The following is a 27,511-nucleotide window of genomic DNA, read 5'->3' on the forward strand; positions in this document are numbered from 1 at the left end:
GTGAATTAATTTTGTTTTCAGTGATGCTTGTACACATCATAATGCAACTTTAATTGTTTACATGGTTATTGATTGATATGTTTCTTAAAAGTATTTTGTTTGAACTAACATTTATGACAGTATTTGACCTATTTCTCTCCTTAATTCTGCATGTCTTCAGTTCCTGGTTTCCCATATCAAGCTGCCACGACTGCAGCTGCACTGAGAGGTGCCCTGAGAGGAAGAGGTCGTGCAGTCTATAGTGCATTCCGAGCAGCAGCACCTCCTGCCGCCATCCCAGCCTATGGAGGGTAAGCACACATGTTTGGAGTTGAGTTAGCATTGTTTGTGCATGAAAATTCCCATTGGATAATTATCACAATACTTAACACCATTAATCTCCCCATTACTTTGAATTCTTCATACTGTGCTTAATGTCACCAAGTACTGTATTATTATATCTGGAACGTAGGGTGACCTCTAACTGATCCCTTTTCCTTCATTCCAGCTCACAGTGGAAAGCAACCAAAAATCTGCTCAATGATTACTCTTAAGTCTGTAATTTTTTTTGAGCAAAACATAATGGATGGTCTGCAAACTTCATCGTTTGGAGATAATTCCAATCTACCACATACCTACCTGCCTGCTATATACAAATATGTGAAACACAAAAGTCTGCAGATACTGTGGTTGAAGTAAAAACACAATGCTGGAGAAATTCAGCTGATCAAGCGCCCGAACCTGCCTGCTCATGCCTTAATGAAGGGCTCAAGCCCGAAACATGGCTACATAAAGTACACTGTTTGACCTGTTGACTTTCTCCAGCATTGTTTTTACTTTTTACACACAATAATGTTCTGCTTTTTATTTGATAGTCTTTCCAGTAGAGAGCAGAGCTACATGGCTTCTGCTAACTTCAGAGATTGTACTTTTGTGATGTTCAAGTAATAACATATGGAATCATTCAGAATAATGAGAGCAACCTCATGTAAATTAAGGTTAGGTTAAAGAATTCCTAAATACAAATTCAAGTTTGTTATCTTGCTATTAAAATATCTATTTGTAAATTTATTGGAGTGAAGTGTCTGGTTTAGCCTAGTAATTAGACTTGTAACATAGTTTTCTCTTTTTAATACTGCTTATCATAAATTACCTAAGTATTCATGAATTTTTAAAATTCCTAAATACTCCTCTTTTCCATTGGGATTAATCACATAACCGTTGACAGCACGGAAACAAGCCATGTCGGCCCTTCAAGTCCGTACCGGTTCACTTGAACAACTCCACTAGCTCCTCCGCAAACTCCTGAGGAAGCAGAGGAAAGAATTACATTCATAATTTATTTTGAACCTTAATCTGCTCTCCGTGAAACTCTCTTGCCCATAATTGCTCCTCACCAACAGTTGTCAGTTCCCTATGTGTGCACAGGAGTAATTCCTGTCCTGACATATGATCGTAGATTGGGGTGGCTGTTTCCTCAACTTGTGTTCAGCAGCTTCAAGTGACTGGTCTTCTCGCGAGACCATCTGTCACTGGCAAAGATCAGGTGCTTCCTTTCTGGATGAAATCAGTGGCTCATGTTGCGTTATGTTAGGATTCCAACATTTCGCTGTTGAATTTTGTAAACACATTTCAGGAACATCTAACACTTTTAAAGTGTGCAACATTCTGATGTTCTTAACTGAATAAAGAGTGCATCCCTAATCACAATTAGTGAGGCACAGCCTAAACGAATTTTTGGCATCTTTTTCACTATTCTCTGTGGAAACATTGGTTCTACATTTTTTTTCTAGGCTGATTTGAGGATCACTTTAACGAATTGAGAAAGATGTTGCCTCCTCTCTCAAATGTGATATGTATAAACTTGTTTCCACTCTAAGTATGAAACTTATTACTTTGTAAATCAGCTCCACTGAATAGAAACATTATCAGTGATAGTTTTTGTTGCGATTTTGTACCATGATTGCTGACTGAGCTAATGTTGGTCTTTTCTGACTTTCCACTGTGAGCCACTCGTGGGGAACCTTCAGGTGGACACAAGTTCATGTCTTTGGAATTTAATCCCCTTCCTCTATTTATGAAGCCAACTCTCTAGTTATGTCATTGATTCTCCAATAATTTGAGCTGCGACAAATGCATTTAGTTGCTTTCTTTTCTTGTTGATAAACAGAACAATCCGTCAATTGCCACGTGGCATTCATGCACAGATCTGTGACTCTTGCCCTGCATGGTTTGAAAGGCTTGAGCTTGCTGGGTGGAACATATGATTGCTGCATGGTGAAACTGTGTAACCCGTTGTTTCAAATCATCCATCAGTAAAAGGATGGAGAGATAAGGAGGATATTTATTTTCAAAGAATTTGGCAGCAAAAATCCTTTATCTGCTACAGAAGAATGTTTCAAATTTTGTGTTTATTGAGTATCTTCATCTGAACTGTGTTCTGAAAAGAATCTTAACACAAGCATGTTTTATTGAATTTGGACTTTAAAGACTTAATGCATGTGAATAATTTTTATTGGCTTAACATTGTCACTGATGGCTGAGAAGTAAGGTTTGTCTCAAGTGAAAGAGGAGTTCAGATTTTTTTTAGATGGCCATTTGTTGAGTGCTGGGCTAGATAAATTCTTAAATTATTGAAGAGCCTGTTTCCAAATAATGTGACTTTAAGAACTCTTGATTCAAATCTACAAAATCTAATATGCAATTCACCTTTAAGCAGGATGCTGCTAAAGCTTAGAGTTTTAAACTACTAAAGCTTAGTTTTATTGTGCAGCAGTATAGATCTCTTCAATCAGGTGCATCCCACAATGGAACCACTACATTGTGTAATGTTAGCTCCATTCTTCCATCAATATGTGGGCTTATTAAAATCCATTGTCAGAATAAGATTTCATTGGAGGAGAGGAGAGGAATCCTCATTCCTTTGCTTCCATAGGAGCAGAAGCAGGTTGGCTGCCCCCTCATACCTTTTCTACGATTCACCAGACTCTCTCTTCTACGACAGTTTTCAAAGTTTGGATTTATTGTCAGAGTACCTACATGACATCACATACAACCCTGAGATTTTTTGTTCCCTGTGGCCAGGCAAAATTTCTACTCATTGGTCGTGCAAAAAACTGTACTCAAGAAAAAAATATATATACAAAAACAGAAATCTAAACAAAGAAAGAAATGCGAACAAACTGACTGTAATACAGAAAATTAATATTTAAATTGTAACCTACACTTAAGGTACAGGTCCTTTCAGTTCACAAGCCCGTATACCTGCCTTAATTCCACTTCCTTTTATATTTTTAACAAATGTTTCAAATTTAGCAATTACATTTTTATCTCAAATGTCAATTTCTTTTGACTTAATAGCAATCCACAACCTTTTGTGGTGAAATTACTTTCAAGCTTTCATTGCACATTCTGTCAGAGGCGCTAAGGTAAAAACACAATGCTGGAGAAACTCAGCAGGTCAAACAATGTGCTTTATATAGTAAAGATAAAGATATATAACCAATATTTTGGGCTTGCAACGTAAAGTACGCTGTTTGACCTGCTGAGTTTCTCCAGCATTGTGTTTTTACGTCAACCACGGTATCTGCAGTCTTGTGTTTTGCTCCTCTAGTAGCTACTTCTTGATTGATTGATCCAGTGTATAACTTTTAAAAAGAATATTGGAAATAATTTCTCTATTCAGCTGTTGAATTCTTCTACAATTTTAATCGTTTATTTAATCACCCTTATTTTATATACCAAGAATATAAACCAAATTTATGCTTCTTAATTTAACATATAAACTATCAATGCTATTGTGGTAAATCTGAACTGTACTTTTTCCAAGGCTAAAATACATCTGACGTGTAATGCTGTACTCCAGGTGAAAATGACCAATGTTCTGTTCAAAATATTTCTTCCTCAATAAAGAGCAACATTCCATTTGCCTTTTGGTTGCATTTTGTGGATCTCTATTAAACAGTGTAGCCTGGCTCCTTTGCAATGCAGAAAAGAGAGGAATGGGGAGAAGCAAACTATCAAGGATATCAGAAGCTGAGTATGCAGAATCCTCCATTAAATTTTAAATTCTTATTTCTGTATTCATGCCTTGTTCCATTGAATACTAATTAGGTGGGTCACTCAACTGAAGAGCATTATTGCTGCCAAGTTGTGTTGTGTAAACCTGTGGCCCAGCCCTACTGCAGTCAAGTACTTAAAAATAGCAACTCCTAATGTCAGTGTGATTGTTCCCCTGTGACTATATTTTGTAGAAAATATCACATGAAAGTCTACCGTTTCAAAGAAAGTACCTAACTTCAAAGCTTTTGCAGATTACTGGTGGGTATTTGATTTAGTGGTGGAGTGCTTGTGACAAACCTTACCTGTATTAGCCCCTGCATGTTGGAATTGCAGTAATGAGAGTGTTTCTGTGTGCATCTCTGCAGTGTGGTTTACCAGGATGGATTTTATGGTGCCGATCTTTATGTAAGTATAGATTTTCTACTGTCTCCCTTCTGTTGATGAAGCCATTCTTTAAATCAGTATGCTTATGTCTTCTCCAGCTGTGCATTTTTTCCATTTCTGGGAGGTGTTGATGTTATAGTTTTCGGGTTCTTGATCCACATATTTGAGCTTGAAACCAATTCCCTCAGTTTTATATCCTGCTTAAGCTTCATCAGCTGAAAAGTTATGCTCCTTTGCTAACATTCACAGTGTACAATGTTCTGAATCCTTTGATCATTGTATCCTAAAGAATTGTATTTTTTTTTCTGGCATATCCTAATTGGTACCATTGCTTTTGTATTGAGTATGTTTGACCTTTTTGCACTGGTTCTGATACTACACCCAGATTGTAAGGAAAACCTTGTTAAGGCGTAGTGCATTGCACACCAACTTCTCGGTCCTTTTGATTTTTACTTTTAATTATACTGAAATTTATTGGGAAAAACTGTCCATGGGTGTGCATTTCAAATCAAATCCCTCACCTTTTGATCTATAAATAATGGCTGAAGACAGTTGGCAAAAGAAATGTCGTGACCAGGTACTCGAAGAGTAACTTTTGCAAGTGTTCAATCTTATCAGTATGTTTGTAGTTGTGTAGGCTGTGACAATCTCTTGTGCTAAAGGTTAATCAGTGTGAAGCAGCCTCCAATAATAGAATGGCTTTATCCAAGGAGGGTCTCTATCTTTTTGGTTGTTTTTTTTTCCAGCCTCGTCGCCAATGTTCTTCCCTGTGTTTTATTATAGAATAGTGTATCAGGAACCAGTGTATAGCAGTAAGTTGCCGCAGGTATGATAGAAATGTGTGAAGAGACCAATCGCACAGATTGTGGATTGCAGTGAAAATCCTACTAACAGCAAAGACTGCAGTTAGGGATGGGAGCAGGCACCATAAGGAGATAAAGCATTCCAGCACAGTGCTCTGATTTCAGCAAGAGCTTAACATGAACAAAAATCTCCCCTGCTAATAAATATAATTAGTAGGTTTACGATGTGGGTTGTGTCAATCACTGACTCAATGCATTTAGTTTTGAATCATTGAATGTGCTGAAGGAGTGGGTCAGTTTAAATGGTGATGCAGAGCAAAGGCTTTGTCCTGGGGAAATCAGTTTCATCTCTAGTTTGGATGGAATGGGGACCTGGATATTCAAGGTGAGAGAACCGTTTCCAATGTGGCACTTGAGTGAATCACTTCATTTAGTTAGTGTTTGTGACGTAGAATGTTACAGCACAGAAAACAGGCCATTTGGCCCCTCTAGGCTATGCTGACCATCATCTCCCTGGTCCCACTGACCTGTTCCCAGTTCATAACCCTCCAGGCCGCTCCCATCCATGTACCTATCCAATTTATTCTTAAAGCACAAGCTCGAGCCTGCATTCAGCTGGCAGCTCATTCTACACTCCCACCCCTCTCTGATTGAAGAGCTTCCCCTTCAGCTTGAAACTGTGACCTCTCATGTGTATCTCCCCCAATCTCAGTGCAAAAAGTCTATTCGCATCCACTCTGTCTATACCTCTCATAATCTTGTAAACCTCTATCAAATCTCAAGAGATGATCAAACTGACATGTACACAAGTAATCTTATGTAAAAGTAAAATTTGGAATGTGCACTTCAATCACGTGAATTGTTTGATTACAGATTTTAAACTGTGGAGCACAGGAGCAATAAAGGAAAAAAGTGTCTTTGTGGGTGGGGGGGGTTGTCGAACATGCCGTTTGACCTTCGGAGTTTCTCAAACTCTCCCATATCCCATCCCATGGGAAGAAAATTACTGATTTTCTTCCAGGCTTTTGGGACCATACAACAGATATTCCAGAGAGACAGTGCTGCCTTTTAACCCCTTGTAGCTAAACTCAGCATAATATTTATCTACCCTTTAATGGGTGCTTAAATATATTTTGCTACCCAAAAAAAAATTGACTGAATTGCTGAAAGGTTGAAATATCAGGGTCTCAGCCAATCACTGAGAGTTGGTATTATAACAGTCTTGTTTACACTGTGGATTGGAAGAAACCTTTGAGGACACATGTCTGTAATGAGAGAGATGAATGAGGTAATAAAAATTCTTTAAAAAGAGTGTAAGCAATATCACTAGGAAACATGAAACTGGCCTGCAGTACATTAATCATAGATAAAACCTGATGGGATCCAAGCATTGAATTCCAATGAACTAAGTCACCTTATTCACTTGAGTACATTGTGGCATAAACACCACCATACTTCCCCATTAATTCACGTCTCATTGCATTTGTGCAAAGTCTCAATGAATGTCCACTTTCAGATATTCAGAAATTCCGTGTGCATAAATATTTAAATACACTTCAAATAGAATCATTGCTTCTGATCACCTTCCACGCGCAGCCTGTACAAGGAATGTACAAGGCCATTGAGTTTTGGTTTCCATGGAGATACATTTACAGATTATGATCACCAAATCTCTGGTACAATGCAGAATCTAATCTAATAAAAACTGATTTAGAACAATGGCCCTGATAATGCAGACAGACAGTTGCTTTATATTTTATCAAAAAACATCCATTAATTCTCCCGTTATTTGTTTTGGAAGTGGATACGTGGAACAATACATCTCATTGAGCACTGCACATCCAATGCCATTCTGTGCAGTGCCTTCATTATTGTTCAGCTCAGAAACAGGCCCTCAGCCCACCATCCAGTAAACACACGTTTACACTCTTCCCATTTTTATTCTCCCACATTTCTATCAATTATCACTCACTGTTCCTTCCCCAATTTTCTGCACTAAGGACAGTTTGCAGTGGCAAATAACTTTACCAACCCACATCTTTAGGTGTGAGATAAAGCCTGAGTACCTGGCAGGAACTCGAGCACTCGCAGGGAGAATGTGCAAACTCCACACCAGCAGTGCCGGAGCTCAGGATCAAACTGGGTCGCAGAGGCTGTGTGGCCGTCACTGTACCACCCTTTGTATTTCCCCTTGTTCTCTTTCTTCTTCAGGATTATAGAATTCTGCTGGGGGGCAATTTGGACAAGTCTTCAGCATCTCACCCAAATTGTTTACTGAATGTGAATCCAGGCAGAAAATATTCTGAGGCTCTTTACCTCTGACATGCTCACCACACAACCTTCCAACTGTTTGGAACAAAGGAGCAGCAATCCTTATTGACTTTCGATGCGTTCCACCAATTAGTCTCCCTATTTGACACCTTGCCCACCAGCTCCCTTGCCTTGCCCTCATGATAGCCTTTCACACAGTTCTGATTGGAGGATGAAGTTAGGGTGTTTGTGTCTGACCCATTGACAGACTGACTCATAAAAGTGCTGCTCATGTTTCTCTGTTCTTCGTAGAAGCTGCTGTTATTTATCAGACTAGCGTACTCCAACTACCCTTTTATCAAAGGAGCGAAACTTGTTTGAGTGTAGCTGAATTTGCCTCATTATATCTACTTCCATTACTGTTGTCATTGAAATCTATTCTGGGCTAAGCTTTCAATGGAACCTAGACTTCATAAAACTTGTCATTAACTTTAAATTGACCTTTTAGAACATAAATGTGTAAGAAAGGATACAAGCGTGAGTTATAGTCAAGATTATTTTTTTAATTAAACTTTTTTGTTTTTTTAAACCATTTTGCTGGGCAGTAATGACACTCAAAAAAAAAGTTAATCCTCGCAGGAAGTTATGAGAAGTCATCTATCTTCCACAGATGCCTGATAAATATGCTGTAGAGTTTGGTTAGTATCTCAGCTCCCACCTCTAACTGCAGCAAGAACTCTTAATGTGGTTTGCTTGACGTGAACGTTAACCTCTTAGGTATGCGGGAGAGGCTGCAATGAATGAATGGTGATCATGAATGTTTATTCTATTTTCATATATACATTTATATATATAATACTGAGAATTGTGGCTGCACGCTCTAGTAATCCGGGCTGTTTCCTTCACTCGGCTTGCCATTAGCAAATAGGGCTGAGGGCCGTCCCCTGGAGAATGCTGGGACGGCCAGAGTTAGTCTGTGGATCATTTGGTTGGTGATTGCTAGTGCTGTAGATTCGGACATTCGCATGCTCCAATTTCTCCTGATTGACAGATACCACAGCTTGACTGTTTAGAAAATAAAGATTCATTTGTACCTGCATATTTAATCTAATTTTTTAAAACTGCATTTGTTTTATACTTGGGCTACAGATGGCAATTATGCAACACATCATTTTGGCAGTGCTACAGAAGTAAAATTCCTAGCAGGGTTCAAAATCTGCTCTAGTTTTGCACATCTGTTAGACATTTCCTGTTCAACAGACTGCATTTCTCCTGTCCCCAGGAGTTCTGATTATAAAAGCAATTTAGGCACGGTTGATATTGGGTAGAATGGCAGTGAGGACAACTGCACTTGGCCCATTGATCCTTTTGGCTCAATTCATTCCAGACTGGGAGTTTGGTGGGGGGTGATACTGCAGAATCCCCAAGAAAGATTTGGTTGGGGGGGTGAGTGGGACAGGGAGAATGGAAATTTACTGCTAGTCTTTCTCTTCTGTTTATCCTTACTGTATTCCAGTAGGATTGACAGGACTTGGTTTCTTTTTTCATTTTGTCTCTTTATCTTCTGGCTTAGAGGAACTAACCTTAAAATGGATGGATCCGCCTTTTTCCTTTAGCCACATAAGAAATTGAAATCAGCAGGGCTCGTTCCCAATAGCAAATCGTTGATTAGTGTAATTCTGATCAGTAGGTGCCCGAGTCATTTGAGCATTAAATCTGTGGTTTTGGTGGAGAATATGTTTGCTGGGGAGAGGGTTTTGAGGTAGAAGCCATTTGCCACTGAAGCCCTGAGTGAAGTCAGTACAAGACTTTTAGCTGAGATCCAGTTTAGTCATACATCATTACAGTTTTTGGCTCCCCTCATATTTTCAGACAATGCTTTGAGAATTGTATTGAGACGAAACTAAAGAGCTTTTTACACTGTTATTCCAAAAATAGAACACCCATAATCTGCACTGCTAACAATGAATAGTGCAAGTGTCAAACTTTTATTATAAAATTTGTGATGTATGAAACAAATGCAGTTTTCCCCCATTGCTTCGGTGTGAGGTGTATGGATATTGCAGTGTTCTGAGAGGTCTTCTTGCTTGTTCCCAGGGTGGATATGCAGCCTATAGGTATGCACAGCCAGCTACTGCAACTGCTACTGCATACAGTGACAGGTAAGGATCATCCATCCCTCCTTCTTCTTATTGTTTGCTTCTAAAGTCCTCATTTTAGCAGAATGGGTTCATTCTCTGTCACTGAACTTCTGTGGTCGTAATAGTTCCAGCTTGAAGTTTCCGTTTGATCATGAGTTTAGGGTCATACGCTCATGAGCATCATGTACATAAGCTGATATATGGGTTCTTTCCAATGATGAGAACCATCCGTTTGGATTTGTTGAGACGCATCTTTAGTGATTCAGATTGTTGGTTGCAATTAGCAATGTCAGAGCTATCAGGCAATGGGAACAGAAAGATTTCCCTGTCGCTTTAGAAACTTGATTGTTTCCATTATTTTGGCCCTATTTCTCCAAAGTAACATGTTGTTTATAAGCCACACATTATGCAGTCAATGCACTAGATGATAAATTTAGATCCAGACAACCAACCTAAACTCCCCTTCAGTCAATGCATAGATCTTACAGCCAAGTGCTGTTTTAAATGTTTCTAACAGGACTGATTTCCATTCTTTGAAAAGTATTTTGTCCTTGTAGTTTACTGAATTGGTTTTCTTCTGGAATAATGCTGATGGCATGCAGTTCTAATCACCCTGTTCAATCCTGACCTCTGGTCCTGTCTGTGTCAAGTATGAATGTTCGCCTTTTTACTGTATGCGTTTCCTCCCTTTGAAACGTGCTGGTAGGAAGATTAATTGGCCACTGTAAATTAACTGTGTAGGAAGGTTGGAGATGTAAGAGAGAATAGTTCGCAGGGAGATGAGTGGGGGGGAATGGGTTTCATGGGAGTTCTCTGTCAGCCGACACAGATTCTGGTTGAATGATGGTCTCCAATTCTCCAAACCGGAATAAATTGTAATAAACAAGGCCTTTCCACCTTTGACATGTTTGCTAGCAGCACCACCTCACCTAGAGAGTGCAAAGCGAGTCCTTTCTCTAATTTTTAAATATGATATTGCGTATGACTATCCAATATCACACTACTCCATATTCTATAATCTGTATGTCTTCTTGTAATCCTATTTCTTAGTTTATTCCTGTTCATTTCTAATTTGCTAGCCAGGGAGCCATTATTCTGTGTTTGATCCTTTCAAATTTTGAAACCATCATGAAATCCCCCATTAATCATCCTCAATCTAGTGCAAAAATATATGTTGAAATCTTATAATAAACCATTCCTTTTTTTTTCAATTTTAACTTTGCCCGAATATTGTCTTTTGTGTACGGGGTGGCAAGAAATCAAAGCAGTGCATTAACTGTAGCCAAACCAATGTATTGCATAAATTCAAAACTAGGTTATGTTTAATGTGGATAAACTGACCAGGATGCCTCAGCAAAACATCAAATTCCAGTATTTGTTTTTTAACCCAGTACACAACCCAACTTTATAAATCCAGTGTTCTTTAACTTTCGGCCGCTTCCTACTTGTGCTCCCACATTTAAAGTATTTGTTCATTTCCAGAACAAAGTTTTACGAAGTAAATTGAATCAAACTAGAGGATGAATGAGTTGCAAACAATAACATTACATCTGCCTGATTTGATCCATCTAACTGTGGCAGTAGATGTATTTTTTTTCTCTCTTCCATCTCTATATCTTATCAATGCTATGTATTCTGCTTTCTAGCAATAAAACAATCAGTATCCACACAGAAAACATTTGCTTAAATGGTGCACCATGTTCTTTGGTGTTCATATCTTTCAGACAGAAAACATTTCCAAATGGTCTAAAGCTCTTCTGTGTGTTTACCTTTGTCCTCTAGGGTTCATTTTTAATTAATCTTAGTTGAAGAAGTTAAAGCAATATTTTGAAGACTATATCCAATCAATCATTTGGTGCATGTCATACATACAAGTATCATGTACATAAGCTGATATACTCATAGGTTCTTATCCGTTTGGATTTGTTGACACGCATCCTTAGTGATTCAGATTGTTGGTTGCAATAGCAATGTCAGATCTATCAGACATTTTAGACAAACGGTTTCTTATTTTGAAAAATTTTGTATTTCTCAAAAGTAACATGTCAAGTTGTTTATAAGCCACACATTATGCAGCCAATGCACCAGATGATAAATTGGATGCAAACAACCAACCGAAAATGCCCTTCGATATAAACAACTATAAGATCCCTTCTGGAAATAAAGCATTTCTCTAAATAAGAAATCATATGCCCAAAGTAGGGAAAACTCATCTTTCCACAGGGGTCATGCTTTAAAACAGTGGTTTTCAAACTTTTCTTTCCACTCACATATACCTTAAGTAATCCTATGCCGTCGGTGCTCTGTGATTAGTAAGGGATTGCTTAAGGTGGTATGTGAATGGAATGAAAAAGTTTGAAATCCACTGTTTTAATCATCCCTCATTGACTCGTTATGTGCACAGTTTCAGATCTCCAAAGGAAATGGGCCAATGACAATTTTTCTCAAGCAAAATATTGCAGTAACAATTGGGTCTAGAACAGTCGTTCTCACCCATCCCTTCCCACTCACATCCCTTACTAATCATAGAGCACCGATGGCATAGGGATTACTTAAGGTGGTATGTGAGTGGAAAGAAAAAGGTTGAAAACCATTGCTTTCAAGCATTCACATTCTTTCACTCTCGCATCAAAAAAGCTGCCTCAATCTTATTGATCATTTCTGGAGCAGAGAGAGAACAACTTTTTCTGCTATTGCTAGCTTGTGGAATTCAATTCACTTTTGAACATTTTGGTTTCTCAGTAAGTGGACATCTTTCTTTGATTGTCGAGTCTTTTTTCACAAAAGCCCACGCTCATCCTTAGTCACCTGATTTAGTAACAATTAAGAATAGGAACTGTGGTGGAATTTTCCAGCAAAGCAGGTTCTGAGATCAGTTGTATGAATTCCCAGTTGTAGAATTGTGGTTTTAATGAAAAGGTTAACTTTAGTATCAGGAAAAGGCTGGAACTTTGTTCTTTATTCTTGGTTTAGTACATCACAAGCTATGTATGTCTGCTTTCCTTTGCTAATGAATGTTTTATTTTTTATAGCTATGGACGCGTTTACACAGCAGATCCCTATCACACACTTGCTCCTGCGCCTACCTATGGAGTCAGCGCTGTGGTGAGTTGACCATTGTATCTTTAAACTACAAAATAGGAAATTTATTATCTTCTCTAAAGTTGAACACATTAAAGGATTGTAATAGATCAAAATAGGCACCAAATCAAAAGAAGTGATCGAAAACTGTATCACAGGAGGCCTTAATAAAAACACAATGCTGGAAACACTCAGAAGGTCACACAGTGTATTTTATATAGCAAAGATAAGGTAGATAACCAATGTTTCAGGCTTGAGCCCTTCATCAAGGTACGAACAAAATGTAGGCAGACACCCAAAGTTCGGGCACCTGCCTACGTTTGCTCATACCTCAAAGGGCTCAAGCTGAAACGTTATGTATCATTATCTTTGCTATGTAGAGTACACAATTTGACCTGCTGAGTTTCTCCAGTGTCGTGTTTTTACTCCAATTACAGTGTCTGCGGACTTTTGAGTTATACTCACAGAAGGCCTGGATGGCTGAAACGAGAGAGAGGAGGATACAACAAAGAGAGAGTCCTGCTGGATGGATGACTAGACATGGCTTTGCAAGAACTGAATAGTTAGCCATCACAGAAAATGCTCAGGCTCTGATCAGTTAGGTAAAGTTGGAACCAAATAATGTTAGATCCATGAAACCCCACCCCTGGGAAGAGATAGCTGTGACATATCCTGTCACAAGTTACGAAGAGATTCATCAAGCAACTCCTGTCTCACCTGTGGCAGAAATGTAGCAATGTCATTGCCTCATTAGCTCTTCTCCACTTGATCAGGCAGGCAGGTGACTGGCTTGGAAGGTGATGCATTCCTTCCACCATTTGCTCTGGGTTCTTTGTTTCTGAGCACAATGATATTGCTCTCCAGAATGGTGCTGCTCCATTTTAACATGTGAACCAGGGGATCCCACACGTTGTTGGGCACGTTAAAGGAGTCCTCAAATCGTTCCTCTTATCCCTATGGACATCTATTGCCGTGACAGAGCTGTGAGTGGATGATCTGTTTCAAAAGGCACACAGGAGACTACAGATGTCAAACACACATTGCTGGAGGAACTCGGCCATGGGAGAAAAAGCCCTGATGAAGGTGTCAGCTCGAAACATCGACCATTCTGGTGCTGCTTGGCCTGCTGAGTTCCTGCAGCAGTCTGTGTTTGGCATTTATTTAAAGGGTCTGGTGATGGGGATACAAACAAAGGCGTGGACTCAGCAAAGTGTCGTGAAAGCCTCCATCCTGAGGGCAGTAGCCCATGACAGAATGTTGACATGAGTTTGCCTGTCCTGCGCTGGATTTTGAGGATTTTCTAAAACCGTGAACTTTTTCAGTGTTTTGAGGTGCTTGCTGTAGATAATCCATGACTGCCATCTTGTTGATGATAAGCTTACATATTGAATTCGTGATCTTGATCATCAAACACTTTTCCTCAGGAGGCCAAAGGCTGTGTCGATGCACTGAGAGCGATGGCCACAGTTGAACCTTGAGAAGGGATAGAGACTGCAGTATCCAAAGCAGGCTGGTGCAGCCCTTGAACGTAATGTTTGATTCCTACTGGATGTTTTCGTGCAGCACAATTCCAAATACTTTACTGAAAAGCTGTTTGCTTTGACTGAACTTAAAAGATGTGTTAGCAGATTATTTGGTACAGGAGCCAGTGCCTAATTTCACCCCCACTTGCTTACTGATAACCACTTCTCATGGAAATAATGGAGAGCATTTGGGAAAGGGGGCCCCATCTGATCTTTCCCCTTTCCAGAAATGCACACCTAACCAGTTGTTGGCTTGGCTGAAAGAAGCATATTAATCCTGGAATTTTGTGTGGAGATCAGCTTACTTTGAGTTGTGGTGCTGCCGAATACGCTATCCTAGAGCTCCACATACCATGTTTTGTAGAATGTGAAGATAGGGCAAGAAAATGGATTTTTTAAGACTTTCAGTGGGGTTGAATAAATGTGGTAATAAATGTTGCAGTAATAAAAGCAACCACCTTTCACGTATTGGTGTTGAACTCTCTGGGAATAATCAGGCCATGATATCATTCCAATTTTATATGCCTGTTTTCTGGACTACATCCATCCTTTTAAATTTAATCTGTCTCTAGACACATACGCGCGCGTTTTAATTTCACAACAACACCTGTGCAATTGTGCCCACTCACGCTGTCTGATCGACAGATCTCTGGAACATGCCTATGGGTGCTAAGTTCAATTAAAGTGATTGATTAGTTTCTGATGGTTCATGCATCTATCCAAGATCCAATTGAATTCCTGTACTACTGATTAATGAGATGGCCTAGAACAAACTGTTTATTCCTGATTCTCTCCACACCTACCAAAAATCACAGATATGCCCTTCAGTTCTTTACCGATTTCTTTTGAGACTTCATTTTAACTCTTGGTTGAGCACAAGCTGATTGAACAGTAAACCAGCTGTTAAATCAACCTAGTGAGCATCTGAAAACGTCAAATCATGGAACAGGGCAATTGCATTGATATGGGAGATTTCCTGAAAATGTTGACCTGAGATGAGATTAAATCGGATGAGATGGTCTGCCAGCTTCAGTCTCCAAACCTTCAATCAAGAACCTTTTAAAACAGCAGAGCTCAAATCAGGAGCTGGGCAAGATATCCTAAACTGCATTTCAAAACAGGTCATACTTTGAAGTCAGACAAAACACCAAATCATTCCTTGCACTTTTCTCTGTAAATTTTATATACAGAGTAGATGTAGAAAGGTTGTTTTCCACATGGGAGAGTCTAGGACAAGAGGGCACAACTTCAGGATTGAAGAGTGTCCACGTAGAACAGAGGAATTTTTTCAGCCAGAGGGTGGTGAATCTTTGAAATTTGTTGCCACAGGTGGTTGTGGAGGCTGGGGTCATTGGGTGTGTTTAAGGCAGAGATTCATAAATTCTTGAAAAGCCAGGCATCAAAGGTTATGGTGAGAAGGCCAGGCAGTTGGGCTGAGTGGGAAAATGGATCAACTCATGATTAACTAGTGGGACAGACTTGATGGGCTGAATAGCCTTTTCCTGCTCCTGTCTTGCATAGTAGTTATAGTTAAAGCTTCTTTTTAAGTAGATTAAAAGATTGTTTCTTTCTTTTTCATCTCACATTTGCAAATTCTCAAAATCTGTTTCCCTCTAATGACCCCTGATCATGAATTCCAGGCAACAGGTGTCTCTGCAGGCTGTTTAAATGTGGCAGACACCCAGAGCCAGGTTGAACCTATTCTCATTTGATGTGTTTGAAGGCACTTTCTAATGTGAGCATTTATTAATCACGAGCTGTGTGGAGACCATCTCTGCCCTGGGCCTGGTGCGCGAGGCACAAAGCTGCAATAACCTCAATGTGCAAACTATTACCTCTGCATTCCGCCCATTCTTCCAGATTTTCCTCTTGCAGCTAGACCCAGTTCTTAAGACAGGGATTGGAGGATTGATTTTTTTTTTATTGCTACACCCCTGCCATCCAACCAAAAACAAAGCTGTGGTAACAAAATTTACTGAGATATCAGTTTTGTACCTCTTGGCAGTGAAACTTACATTAAGTTTATTTATGTTCCATTTCATAATTTATGGACGTTCCTCTTCCACAAATAGGTGTCAGTAATTGAAAAGAGTTCTCAAAGCCCAGAAAGTTCTGTGGGTGTGGCCGGCAAAGGATTTACAAGTGGTTTTGTAAATGATAGTTGGGTGTGGCCACAAACTCGAGATGCAAACCAGTTTCAAACTCCTGAGCGGTTTTTTTTTAAGAATGCGACACTTGCAGGAGCTGAAGGAAACCACTGCTGCCGCACCGACTGTTCTTATTCAAAGTCAGCGCGCCCCCATAAGGGCACCATGAGCTCAGTCACCTGGTGCACGGTGACGTCATAATCGCTGCCCAGGGTGGGCACTGGAAGGGAGGCTGGAGTCGGAGAGAAACCTCTGACGACGCCCTTTCCCCATGGCTGCCCCGCCACGTGGCGATACAAGCGGGGCCACTTCGCCATGAGGATGTGCCCCCCCCCCAGAACCAGCTACGCGTCCTAACGCTTTGGCGGTGGCTCCGGCACTTGGGCACGGCTGTCTGCACCGTCTGTGATAAGTCCAAATGAGCAGTCTTTAAGCGGTCCACAGTAAACAGTTCTTCCCTGCTCCCCACATCTAAAGTAAAAATCCCACCCGACCGCCGGAGAACCTTGTATGGCCCTTCGTATGGGTGCTTCAGCATGGCCCTCTGTGGTCCTCTCTGGACGAACACAAATTGCGCCACATCAAGATCTTTCAGTCGATGGGATGGTCGGGTGCAATAGGGACAGCGGGGTTAGGTTGCCCAGTCATCTACGGAGGTCCACGAGTCACTCACCTTTGTTGTGCATCGTCTCGACTTCCGGGCTAAAGAATTCGCCTGGCGGGGAGAGTGGCGCGCCGTAAATCATTTCTGCTGACGAGGCTTGCATGTCCTTGTTGGGTGCCATCCTAATCCCAAGGAGAACCCAGGGCAACTCGTCCACCCAGTCAGGGCCAGAAAGTCTTGCCATCAAAGCGGACTTAAGGTGTCGATGGAACCTCTCTACCAACTGTGGGTGGTAGGCCGTGGTGTGGTGCAGTGTTACCCCTAAAAAACCTTGCCCGCTACGACCATAGTGCGGAGGTAACTTTGGCGCCTCTGTTGCTCGTGATGTGCACCGGCACGCCGAAACGAGTGATCCACTGGCTGACCAGGGCTCTAGCACACGTCTCCGCTGACGCCTCACAGAACGGGATGGCTTCTGGCCACCTGGTTGCTCTGTCCACTATGGTAAGCAGGTACTGCGACTCCCTGAACACTGGCAAGGGGCCCACGACACCCAGATGGATATGCTGGAACCTCTGCGTTGCCAAGTCGAAATGTTGAACAGGGGCCTGTGTGTGCCTGTGGACTTTAGATGTCTGGCACCTGATGCAGTTGCTGGTTAGTGCTACCACCTCCTTATTGAGGCCATGCCAGACGAATCATTGCGCCACCATATCCACGGTAATTTTTACTGAGGGGTGGGCGAGATCGTGGATAGAACTGACGACCCTTGCCCTCCACTCCTGTGGGACTATCGGGCGCAGTGAGCCGGTGGAGGTGTCACAGAGCAGCAGCTGGGCGGAGTCAGGAAGCCAATATCCTCAAGCTGGAGACCTAAGAGGGCAGACCAGAGAGCTTGAGTTTTGGCATCGTGCTGCTGGGCCTGCACTAGTTGTGCATAGTCGAGGCAGGGAGCTAGCGTGCAGATGGCCGGGCGGGAGAGCGCATCCACGACCTCATTGTCCTTGCCCGCCCTGTGCCGGATGTCCGTTGTGAATATGGACATGTAGGACAGGTGGCGCTGTTGCCTGGCCGACCCCGGGTCCTTGGCTATAGCCAGTGCTTGGGTGAGGGGCTTGTGATCAGTAAAAACGGTGAAAGTTCTGCCCTCCAAGAAGTATCGGAAGTGGTGGATGGCCAGGTACAGCACCAGGATCTCCCAGTCGAACGCACTGTATTTAAGCTCTGGTGGCCACAACCGCTTACTGAAAAAGAACTGCCCGTCCAGCCACTGTTCCAGTATTCCCCCAACCGCCGTGGCGGAAGCGTCAATCGAGAGTGCCGTGTCCGCTTCCGGGAGCGGGTGCACCAACAAAGTCACCTCTGTGAAAGCCTGTTTTGTTGCAGTGAAGACCTCGTCCGCCTCCTCCGACCAGGCCAGGGTCTTCTCTTTTGTGGCGATCAGCGCGAAAATGATGCGGGCGGCGTTGGGGATGAATCTCTGGTAAAAATTTACCATTCCCACGAATTCCTGCAAGCCCTTGAGGGAGGAGGGTTTGGGAAAACACTGGACGGCCTGCCACTTTCTCCAGTGCTGGTGCTGCCCAGGCACTGCAATGACTGTTTCCCAAACTGGCATTTGGCCTTGTTGACTGAGCCGAATTCTGCCAGCTTGGCGAACGGGGTACGGAGATGGGCCTTGTGCTCTTTGTGGCTCCAGCTGGCTACCAGGATGTCATCTAGGTAGATAAAGACAAAGTCCAAATCCCTACCCACTGTGTCCATGAGGCGCTGGAATGTCTGGGCCGCTTTCTTCAACCCGAATGGTTTCCGGTGGAATTCGAACAAGCCAAAAGGGGTGATAATGGCAGTCTTTCCAACATCATCGGGGTGGACCAGGATCTGGTGGTATCCGCGCACCAGATAGACTTTTGAAAAGAACCTCGCACCGTGGAGGTTGACCGCGAAGTCCTGGATATGGGGGACTGAGTTCCTGTCTGGAGTCGTGGCGTCATTTAGCCGTCTGTCGTCTCCGCTGGGCATCCAAGGCCCTGATGACTTTGGGACCATGTGCAGTGGCGCCACCTGAGCGCTGTCCAACCCCTGAAAGATGCCCAGCTCCTGGAGCCTGGAGAATTCCTCCTTTGCCTGTTTTAGCTTCTCCGGTGGCAGCCGCCTAGCTCTGGCGTGCAGTGGGGGGCCTTTTGTGGAGATGTGATGGAAAACCCCATGGCGGGGAGAGGCAACGTCGAAGGGTGGCTCCAGGATGGCAGGGAACTCACTGAGGATCTCGGCGAACTCGTCTGTGGCGGTGGCTACTGTGGCGATTTTGGGTCTGTTGTCGTCCGCTGTGCCCAAGTGCTCCGAGCGAAAGGTGCGGGCACCTCCTGCCCCTCACGTCCACCAGCAGACTGTGAGCCCTTAGGAAGTCAGCCCATAACAGCGCGGTGCCCACCAAGGCCAGGATGACCCTCCAAGTGAACTTTTCATCCCCGATCTGTATCTGTGCATTATAGGTGCCATAGGTCTTGTTTGCTGAACCATTGGCAGCCCACAGGATTGGACCAGGGGTCCAGGTGCAAGTTTCCAGCGCTGTAGGGGGGAGGGTACTCAGCTCGATCCCTGTGTCCACCAGGAACCGGCGGCCCGTGGACTTGTCAGTGATGTAAAGGAGGCTGTTCATGTGGCCAACCATTGGCCTGGCCGTTTCCCTGGAAGTCACAGGGCTGGCGGCATTTGTGGGCTTTCACTCCCCAGTACTGGTTTTCCTCCAGCTTCTGCTTGAGGGTACCCTGCGGACACCGGGGCCCCAGCTTGGAGACTTGGCTGAGGGCTGCCTTGTTCTCCTGTTTTGCGCGCCAGAAGGCATCTGCCCAGGCTGCGGCCTTACGGGGGGGGGGTCGGAAAAATCCTCTTCGGACAGATGGAGTCGGATATCTTCTGGCATCTGTTCAAGGAATATCTGGCTGAAGAGGAAACATGGTTCATGATCCTCCGCCAAGGCCAGCATTTTGTACATGAGGGCTGAGGGGCTGCAATCCCCCAACCCATCCAGGTGTAAGAGCCTGGAAGCACGCTGCTGGGGAGTGAGGCCAAACTTCCCTAGGAGTAGATTTTTGAGGGCAGTATACTTGCCCACTGCTGGTGGCCGGTGAATGATGTTGTCTACCCTCGACGCCGTGGCCTGGTCCAGCACATCCACAACATGGTAACATTTTGTGACATCGGCTGAGATGTTGCAGAGGTGGAATTGTGCCTCCACCTGCCCAAACCATGTCCGTGGGCGATGGGGCCAGAAAGGGGGAAGTTTGAGGGCTACTGCGTTCACCTCGGCTGCGTCCATCGTTGGCTGTGTCCATCATTCGCTGGGTCCAGTCTGGGCCCGTTGGGGTCACCACTCTGGCACTTGCAGGAGCTGAAAGGAATCACTGCTGCCACACCAAAGGTTTTAATGACTGTTCTTATTCAAATTCAGCGCGCCCCTATAAGGGCACCGTGAGTTCAGTCACCTGGTGCATTGTGACATCAGAATCGTTCCCCAGGGTGGGCGCTGGAAGGGATGCTGGAGTCAGAGAGAAACCTCTGACAACGCCATTTCCCCTTGGCTGCCCCGCCACGTGGCGATACAAGCCGGGCCGGTTCGCCATGAGGATGTGCGCCGCCACAAAGACTTCAATTCTGCTCAAAGTGTATTTGTGCCAATAAAACAAAATGTCTGTGGATGGCAAAGTCGAGTCAGACTAAAACATCGACATTTACTGGCTCATAATCAGATACATTTGAACATCAGCTACCTGGTAACAGAGTGCCACCAGGCATTAGATCATAGACAATTCTACATCGGTTGCAATACTTTTGCAAGTATTCTTCAACAAAGAGCAGTATATTAGGCTTTTATTAAAAATCTTATTCCTTTTCTCTCCAAGTGTGTCTCACCATTTGCTAAGCTAAATAACTCAATGTAAACTGAGTCAAATGTAAATAGAATTAAACAAGTAAGTCTGCAGATGTTGTGATTGCAGTTTAATGTACAAAAATACTGGAGAAACTCAGCAAGTCACACAGTGTTGTTAATGTAGCAAAGACACATAAACAACGTTTCCGGCCTGAGCTCTTCATCAAAACTAAAAGCAGGCAGGCGCCTGATTAAAGAGGTGGGGGAAAGGGCGGGGGAGAAGCACAGGCCCACAGGCAAGAGGTCATGGTTGAATATGGGTGATGGGAGGGGGGGCAGAAGAGAAAAAAGCTGGGGTGATGGGAGGGGGAGGTTGCTCTCTGAATGGAGAGGGAAGGGGATGGACAGCTGGAGGAAAGGAAATAGGGAATGGGAAAGAAAGAGAGAAAAAGAGGAGGGGGCCTAAGGAAATGCCGTCCTGTTGGAGGGTGCCCAGACGGAATATTAGGTGTTGTTACTCCAATTTGCAGATGGCCTTGCATGAGACCATGGACAGACATATCGGCATGGGATTGGGGTGTAGCATTGAAATGGATGGCCACTAGGAGATCTCCACTATTGTGGTGGACAGAGGCAAGGTGCTTAATGAGACAATCTCCCAGTCTGTGCCCAGTCTCTCCAATGCAGAAGGAAGCCACAACGGGAGCACCAAATGCTATGTTGATTCACTTGAATGGGCTCTTTGGGGCCCTGAATGGTGGTGAGGGAGGAGGTGTGCGCACAGGTGTAGCATTGCCTGCTGTCAAAGGAGTGGGTGCTAAGGGGGCGGTTAGTTAGTGGAAGGGGGTGAGTGGATGAGGGTGTTACGGAGGGAGTGGTCTCTGCAGATGGAAGAGAGGGAAAGTGTGTCTGGTGGTGGGATCCCATTGTAAGTGGGATAAATCGCAGAGGAGAATGTGTTGGATGTGGAGGCTGGTGGGGTGGTAGGTGAGGACAAAGGGAATCCTGTTCTTGTTGCGTCTGGGGGAGAGGGCGCCAGGGTAGATGCGCAGGAGGGGTGCTGTTGCGAACTAAGTCATTGTGGAGATTGTTCTACTTTTTTTAAGTAGATAAAAAAAGAGATGCCAGAAATGTTCAACTGGTAATGAAGTACCTGACGGGATAAAATAATGTTTCATTTTCCATAGATGCTGCCTGACTTGCTGAATGTCTCCTGGATTCTTTGTCTTTACCTCAGGTTTTCAGCGTCTGCAGGTTCAAAAAAGTAAATGATAAGGGATGTTAGATTTGAACAGTAAGATGTTGTTTATCATAAGTTATAACAGGAGTGAAACAAAGTCTGCAGACGGTGTGATTGTAGTAAATACACACACAGATGCTGGAGGAACTCAGCCAGTCTCTCAACATCCATCGGAGGTAAAGAATTATTGCCAACATTTCAGGCCTGAGCCCTTCATCACAGAAATATATCTTTACCTCCTATGGATGCAGTGGAGTTCCTCTAGCATTTCTGTGCTTTAATGTTTCTGCAATTAGCTACTCCAGGGAAAATGTTTTTGAAATTTTAGTGCCATAGTACAGTTTGTATCCACCAAAAGTGCAATAGGGGCTTGATACAGCATCTCATTCAAAATATTGTTACTCCAGAGTCCACCTCGATCTTCATGGGCCAGTGTCTGGACTTTGAAGCATCATGAACAAGCCTGGGCCACAGCTGGATGTTAAATGGTGTGCTTTCACATTGCTTAACATGATATTCGTTTCTTTTCCAGGCTAGTTTATACCGAGGTGGATACAGTCGTTTCGCTCCCTACTAAAAGTGATGTGAACTCCTGCAATGGGAACAGCCCCTTCCCAAGGCCTGGTTGTTGCAATATTACAAGTAGTGGAACTTTATAGCAATTCAACACGAAAAAAAATACACCAGAAAGAGAGGAAATCATTACACAAGAGACCTACTTTTTTATACCTCATTATGTTCTTCTACACATGTATTTTTTTTCCTTATGTTTATGCCTTTATTTTTTTTTGTTCCAAAGATTGTGCAGACAGTTTTTAACTGTGGTATAAAAGTGCATTTCTTTGTGTGTGTAGTGACTTTTATGAAATCAGCTTCATTTGACAAAAGAAAAATATTAGGTGCAAAAGAAGTGGTTTAAAAAAAAAAGTGTAACTGGGCGCCCGTGGGGAGCTGATCCATCTACTCTGTGCGGTACAGCAGTGCCGTGGGGATCTTGATAGGAGAGAGAGATTCACCGTTGAATGGGATCAGTCCAAAATGAGGAGGAGGAGGAAAGGTGGGGGAAAACTAGAAATTATCCAAATGTGAGTTGATGGGAACAGTTTTATGTTGTTCTTTGCTTTTGTAATGAGGACAACAGCAGCTTCCATCTTTTCACCATTTCCAAAAATGGTCAACGTGTCTTTACCTGACTAAACAACAGCAACCAGCCAAAATATTCGCTGCTATCTTGCTGTAGAGTGGCTACAAGAAGAACTTTTGTCTATTTAATCATTTATTCAAGACATCACGCCACCTCCTCCTCTTTCCTGCACCTTCCCCTCTTTCCCGCACCTTCCCCTCCCCACTGGTGATGTGAATTTATCTGAACAAATTTGTTTTTAAAACTTTATTGAATGAATGTGTGAGGATCCCAGCAAATTCCAAGTAGAGGCTTCGTGCCTCAGGTGTAAATGGGGCAGGTTTACACTGCACTGTCAGGTAGCACCATTGAATTAATTGATACAATCCAGAAGTGTGGGCACTAAATATATGCATGTTTTAATTGCATCAGGTTAATTGTATTACCCAATTTGTATTTTTTTTAATGTGACCTAGGATATTGCTCAGATCGGCATTTACCCTTGCATTCAGTAGAATTACATGCAGTTTTTAAATCATATTTTGTGTTAACTCCAATCATCGACATCAGATATTGGCTGCTTTGTGATCTTTGTTTTGTTTACCTCCTATCTTTGGTGAGTGCCTAAATAAGCAGGGAGATGCTGCACCGAAAATGATGATCTGGGCAAGAAGGAGTCTGGCTCCAACTCTGTTGGACAGGTATGACAAGGAGGAGTCTGACTGTACCTCCGTCCGACAGATAGAGATAGAAAAAGAGCAGTGGTGTGAGTTAGAATGAAAGATGTGGATAGGGCAGAGATTGAGAGCCTACAGCAGCAAAGATTTGCAAACATGGTCAGATATCCAGTCGCATCATGTCAGAAGAGGTATGAATTCTGCACAAAGCTAGCAGGTGTTTTAAAGGCATTCATGATACTATTTCAAATGTTTAAATTTTTAGGAAGTTGGCAGAGAAATGTGTGAGGGTCAATCATTGAGGCTCCAGGTTAGATTGAAGTGTGCACACTGGGCCTGGCACGGATCTATCCATTCGACTCCGGTGTTCCCGGGGCTTTGCTGTCTGTTTGAATACCCTCTTGTATCTCAGCACTGGGAGATCTGAGTGGAAAGAAATCTACTTCCATCATGCAGACGGCAATGTTGCTGTCAGAGCTTCTAATCATTCAGTATCTCTCCCCCCCCCCCCAAACACTGCACCGGCTTAGTAAGCTATTTAATCAATCTTTCGTTAAAAGAAAAAGGGACACTAGTTGTAGAGACCACACTGCCGCCCTTAAATTATGATTTTTTTTTGCAAGCCAAAGCATGGTTTGTCGCTGTATGACAATTTTGTTTTTTTGTATATAAAATATTTTAGTTGTTGTTATAATGGGGAAACATTCACAGAAAAGTCTCATCACAGAGGAAGGAATTGAAAATGGGAATGTGGTGTGGCACTTGACAGCATCTCCCTGTAGTGCTCCTGTTAGTTTAGATATGCATATAAAACATTTAGTGTAGAAGGAAAACGTAGAAACCACAGATGACTTGTATTAATGGGAGTTGCTGTTCTGTGTCACACCGGGTTCAATAATCCATTTCATTCCTATGACTACAAATGCTATTCTTTCGCTGAGGTTAATTTTTGTATTATATCCAGTGAACATGCGAATTAACACTATAGCTGCACTCTACTCCTGACGACCAAGTAACCCAAGGGTACTCTCTATCCTTGTTTTTTTTTGTTTGTGAAAGTCTCGGAGCAGCTGTAGAATAGGCAGAATGTTTTGAGGGAACAATTTCTGAGTGGAGTAAATTTTTTTTTAACCCTCTTTTTTTATTTGGCAAAAGACCATTTTGCTTCTTGCAGGAATTGGCCGAGTCCAGTCACCAGCTTACCGTATGGAAAACATCCAACAGCCCGTCCGTCAGGTCAGCTTTTACAGGACTGACCAGTTTTAATTGTTTTGTGTTGTGCATGCGTGTGAGTGTGATTTTATTTTCGGACAAGACCCATGGCTGTATCCCGACTGAAATAGGAAACCCTTGGTTGTTAGTAGTAGGAGTCGTTATCACAGTGACATGCCTGATGCAGATACTTGAACCATTTAATCCTTCAGCCTTTTTGGTAAACATTTCTTTCTTTCCATTTGCTGATAGTACAGTCCACTCCACACGATCACAGTGCCCTTCACCCACCACTACTGCCATCCTCCCTGCCCCAGACAAACAAAGAAAAGCTACACCTTCCACAACTGGAAGATTCTGAAAATCATGAAGAGTAAAGTACCTTCTCTCCAAACTCTGACTAGAGGGGAGGGGAGGGGAGTGATGGGGTGTGGGAATTGGAAATTGTGCTGTGGTGCAGTCTTTGGAAAGAATAAAATAGGAGAAAACACTAAGCAAAATCTTAAAACCATGCGCAGGTGGTATTTAATCTTGCTAGAAAGCTAGCATCAACACTGTCCTGACCTTGAACCACCTTGTTTGTGAACGTTTCCCTGGAAGGTATGGTATATCGTATAGTAGCTTCATCACCGAGCAGTATTCATTGGGTTATAATTAGATATAATCATGAATGTTAAGTAGATAGGACATGGACTATTATTCCTTTTGTATTACTTCCCATGTATAAATTATTGATCTTGTTGCTGGCTTTTATAAACTCGAAGGAAGGGACATCCTTCCCAACAGTAATAAAGCACTGTTTTTAAAATAAAACAAAAATGGTGAGAACACATTTTGACTCTGTGTACGTGTGTGCTTACTGCTTGTTAATACATTCCACACGGAATCATGTCTTCATTCACAAAGTTTTCGATGAAGCAGCAACTTGCACTGCAGATGAGAAAGATTTGTGTGCTGCTGTTCGGCAGTGACTTGCTGGGCTCGAGATGTGATAGGGTGGAGTAAAAACACACAGAGATGCTGGTGGAACTCAGCCAGTCTCGCAGCAACACTGAGCTCCACCAGCATTTCAGTGTTTTTACTACAATCACAGCATCTGCAGACTTTTGTGTTTCACTCCATGATAGGGTGAGAGACCAAGATTGTCCAGATATGATTCTTTGACATTTCAGAATCAAAATTTGTCATGAACAAGTCACAAAATTTGTTATTTTGCAGTTTGTGCGTCTGCCTACATTTTGCTCAGTCTTGAAGGGTTCAAGCACGAAATGGACAGCTATGGAGGCCAAGTCATTGGTGAAATTTAAGGTTCCTTTTGTTTAGTAATACATAAAGAAATGTATTACATGATGTTTCAACATTTTCCTGCCGTAAGGCAGAGTCACTATGACCTTTACCCGGTGCCCCTAACAACAGGAGAAAGACAAGCAAAAGAAAGTCCCTTCAGAGACACTGAGTGTCCGTGGATTCTCCTCCAGCCTCTGCAGCTGCACAGACTCCTGTTCAAACCATCAGGAGCCCGAGCTCCTGATCCAAACCTCCAACATAATGAAGTCTTCAGCTCACAGGGCCTTTCGGGAGCCCTCTGTCCCTCAGCACCCTCTTGAACTTAGTTCTGATACCTGGTTCCCATGACCCAGTCTCCAGTAGCCTATGTGGATCTCTCAGCAATTGAGCCCCTTGCTGGTCTGCTGTCATGGTCACCTTCCTGTAGGGTCATCTCCTCTGCTTCTCTTAGCAGGAAGTAAGTGAAGGGTTACAGGGAGACGGCAGGAGAATGAGGTAGAAAAGGATAGTAAGTCAGCATCCCGGTTCCAATACCTGGTACCCCTTCAGCCAGTTTTCAGAAGTCCACAGCCTCCATGGGTATTTCAGTCTCAGAACCCCTCACTGGTCTGCTGCCATGGTTACTGTCCCCTGCATTGTCTCCTCTGCTTCTCCTTCTCAGATGGGATGGTCTCCCTTTTTTCTGGTCCCCTGTGCCAATCTTCTGCTCCCCTGGAGTTTTCAACCCCTCATGGCTGCCTGCTGATTACAGGCACTGCCATATTGGGCGCAGACCCCCAGGTCATGGGATTTTAAATAAATCCTTCAAGTCGAGTCAGCTTTATTGTTCATACCATGCTTGCAGTGTAAAGACGAGATAGTGTTTCTCCAGGACCATGGAGCAATTTTATATAAATTAAGTTATAGAAGTTAAACACATTAAAATATTAAGATTTACACAGTAACAGTCCATGGTACCCTATCCCCAAATGTTTTGGGAGTTCAGGAGTCTGATGGCTTGGGGGTGGGTGGAAAGCTGTTGCCTAATCTGGACATAAGGGACCAAGTGCTGCGGTACCTCCTACCAGATGGCAGAAGAGAGAAACAGTTTACATGAGGAGTGTGTGGAATCCTTTACAATATTT

At 43.0% G+C, this 27,511-nt stretch overlaps 1 protein-coding gene and 1 long non-coding RNA gene across 2 annotated transcripts in view; one reads left to right on the forward strand and one right to left on the reverse strand.

Moving 5' to 3' along the window:
• The window catches only part of LOC138748450 (RNA binding protein fox-1 homolog 2-like), a 231,425-nt gene extending 205,493 nt beyond the window's left edge, over positions 1 to 25,932 (forward strand). The window contains 5 exon segments of the mRNA XM_069908701.1: positions 161 to 290; positions 4,407 to 4,446; positions 9,576 to 9,640; positions 12,652 to 12,724; positions 22,621 to 25,932. Of these exon segments, the coding sequence (XP_069764802.1) occupies positions 161 to 290; positions 4,407 to 4,446; positions 9,576 to 9,640; positions 12,652 to 12,724; positions 22,621 to 22,665 (353 nt within the window). The 3' untranslated portion in view covers positions 22,666 to 25,932.
• On the reverse strand, positions 1 to 26,992 carry LOC138748452 (uncharacterized). Its single transcript, XR_011348041.1, has 3 exons — positions 26,922 to 26,992; positions 22,002 to 22,096; positions 1 to 281 (listed from the first exon to the last, which is right to left on the reverse strand). It is a non-coding gene; the product is annotated as an uncharacterized lncRNA (long non-coding RNA).
• Between the last annotated feature and the right edge of the window lie 519 nt (positions 26,993 to 27,511).

This window comes from Narcine bancroftii, chromosome 13 (genome assembly GCF_036971445.1).
Source record: "Narcine bancroftii isolate sNarBan1 chromosome 13, sNarBan1.hap1, whole genome shotgun sequence".
Classification (NCBI taxonomy): domain Eukaryota; kingdom Metazoa; phylum Chordata; class Chondrichthyes; order Torpediniformes; family Narcinidae; genus Narcine; species Narcine bancroftii.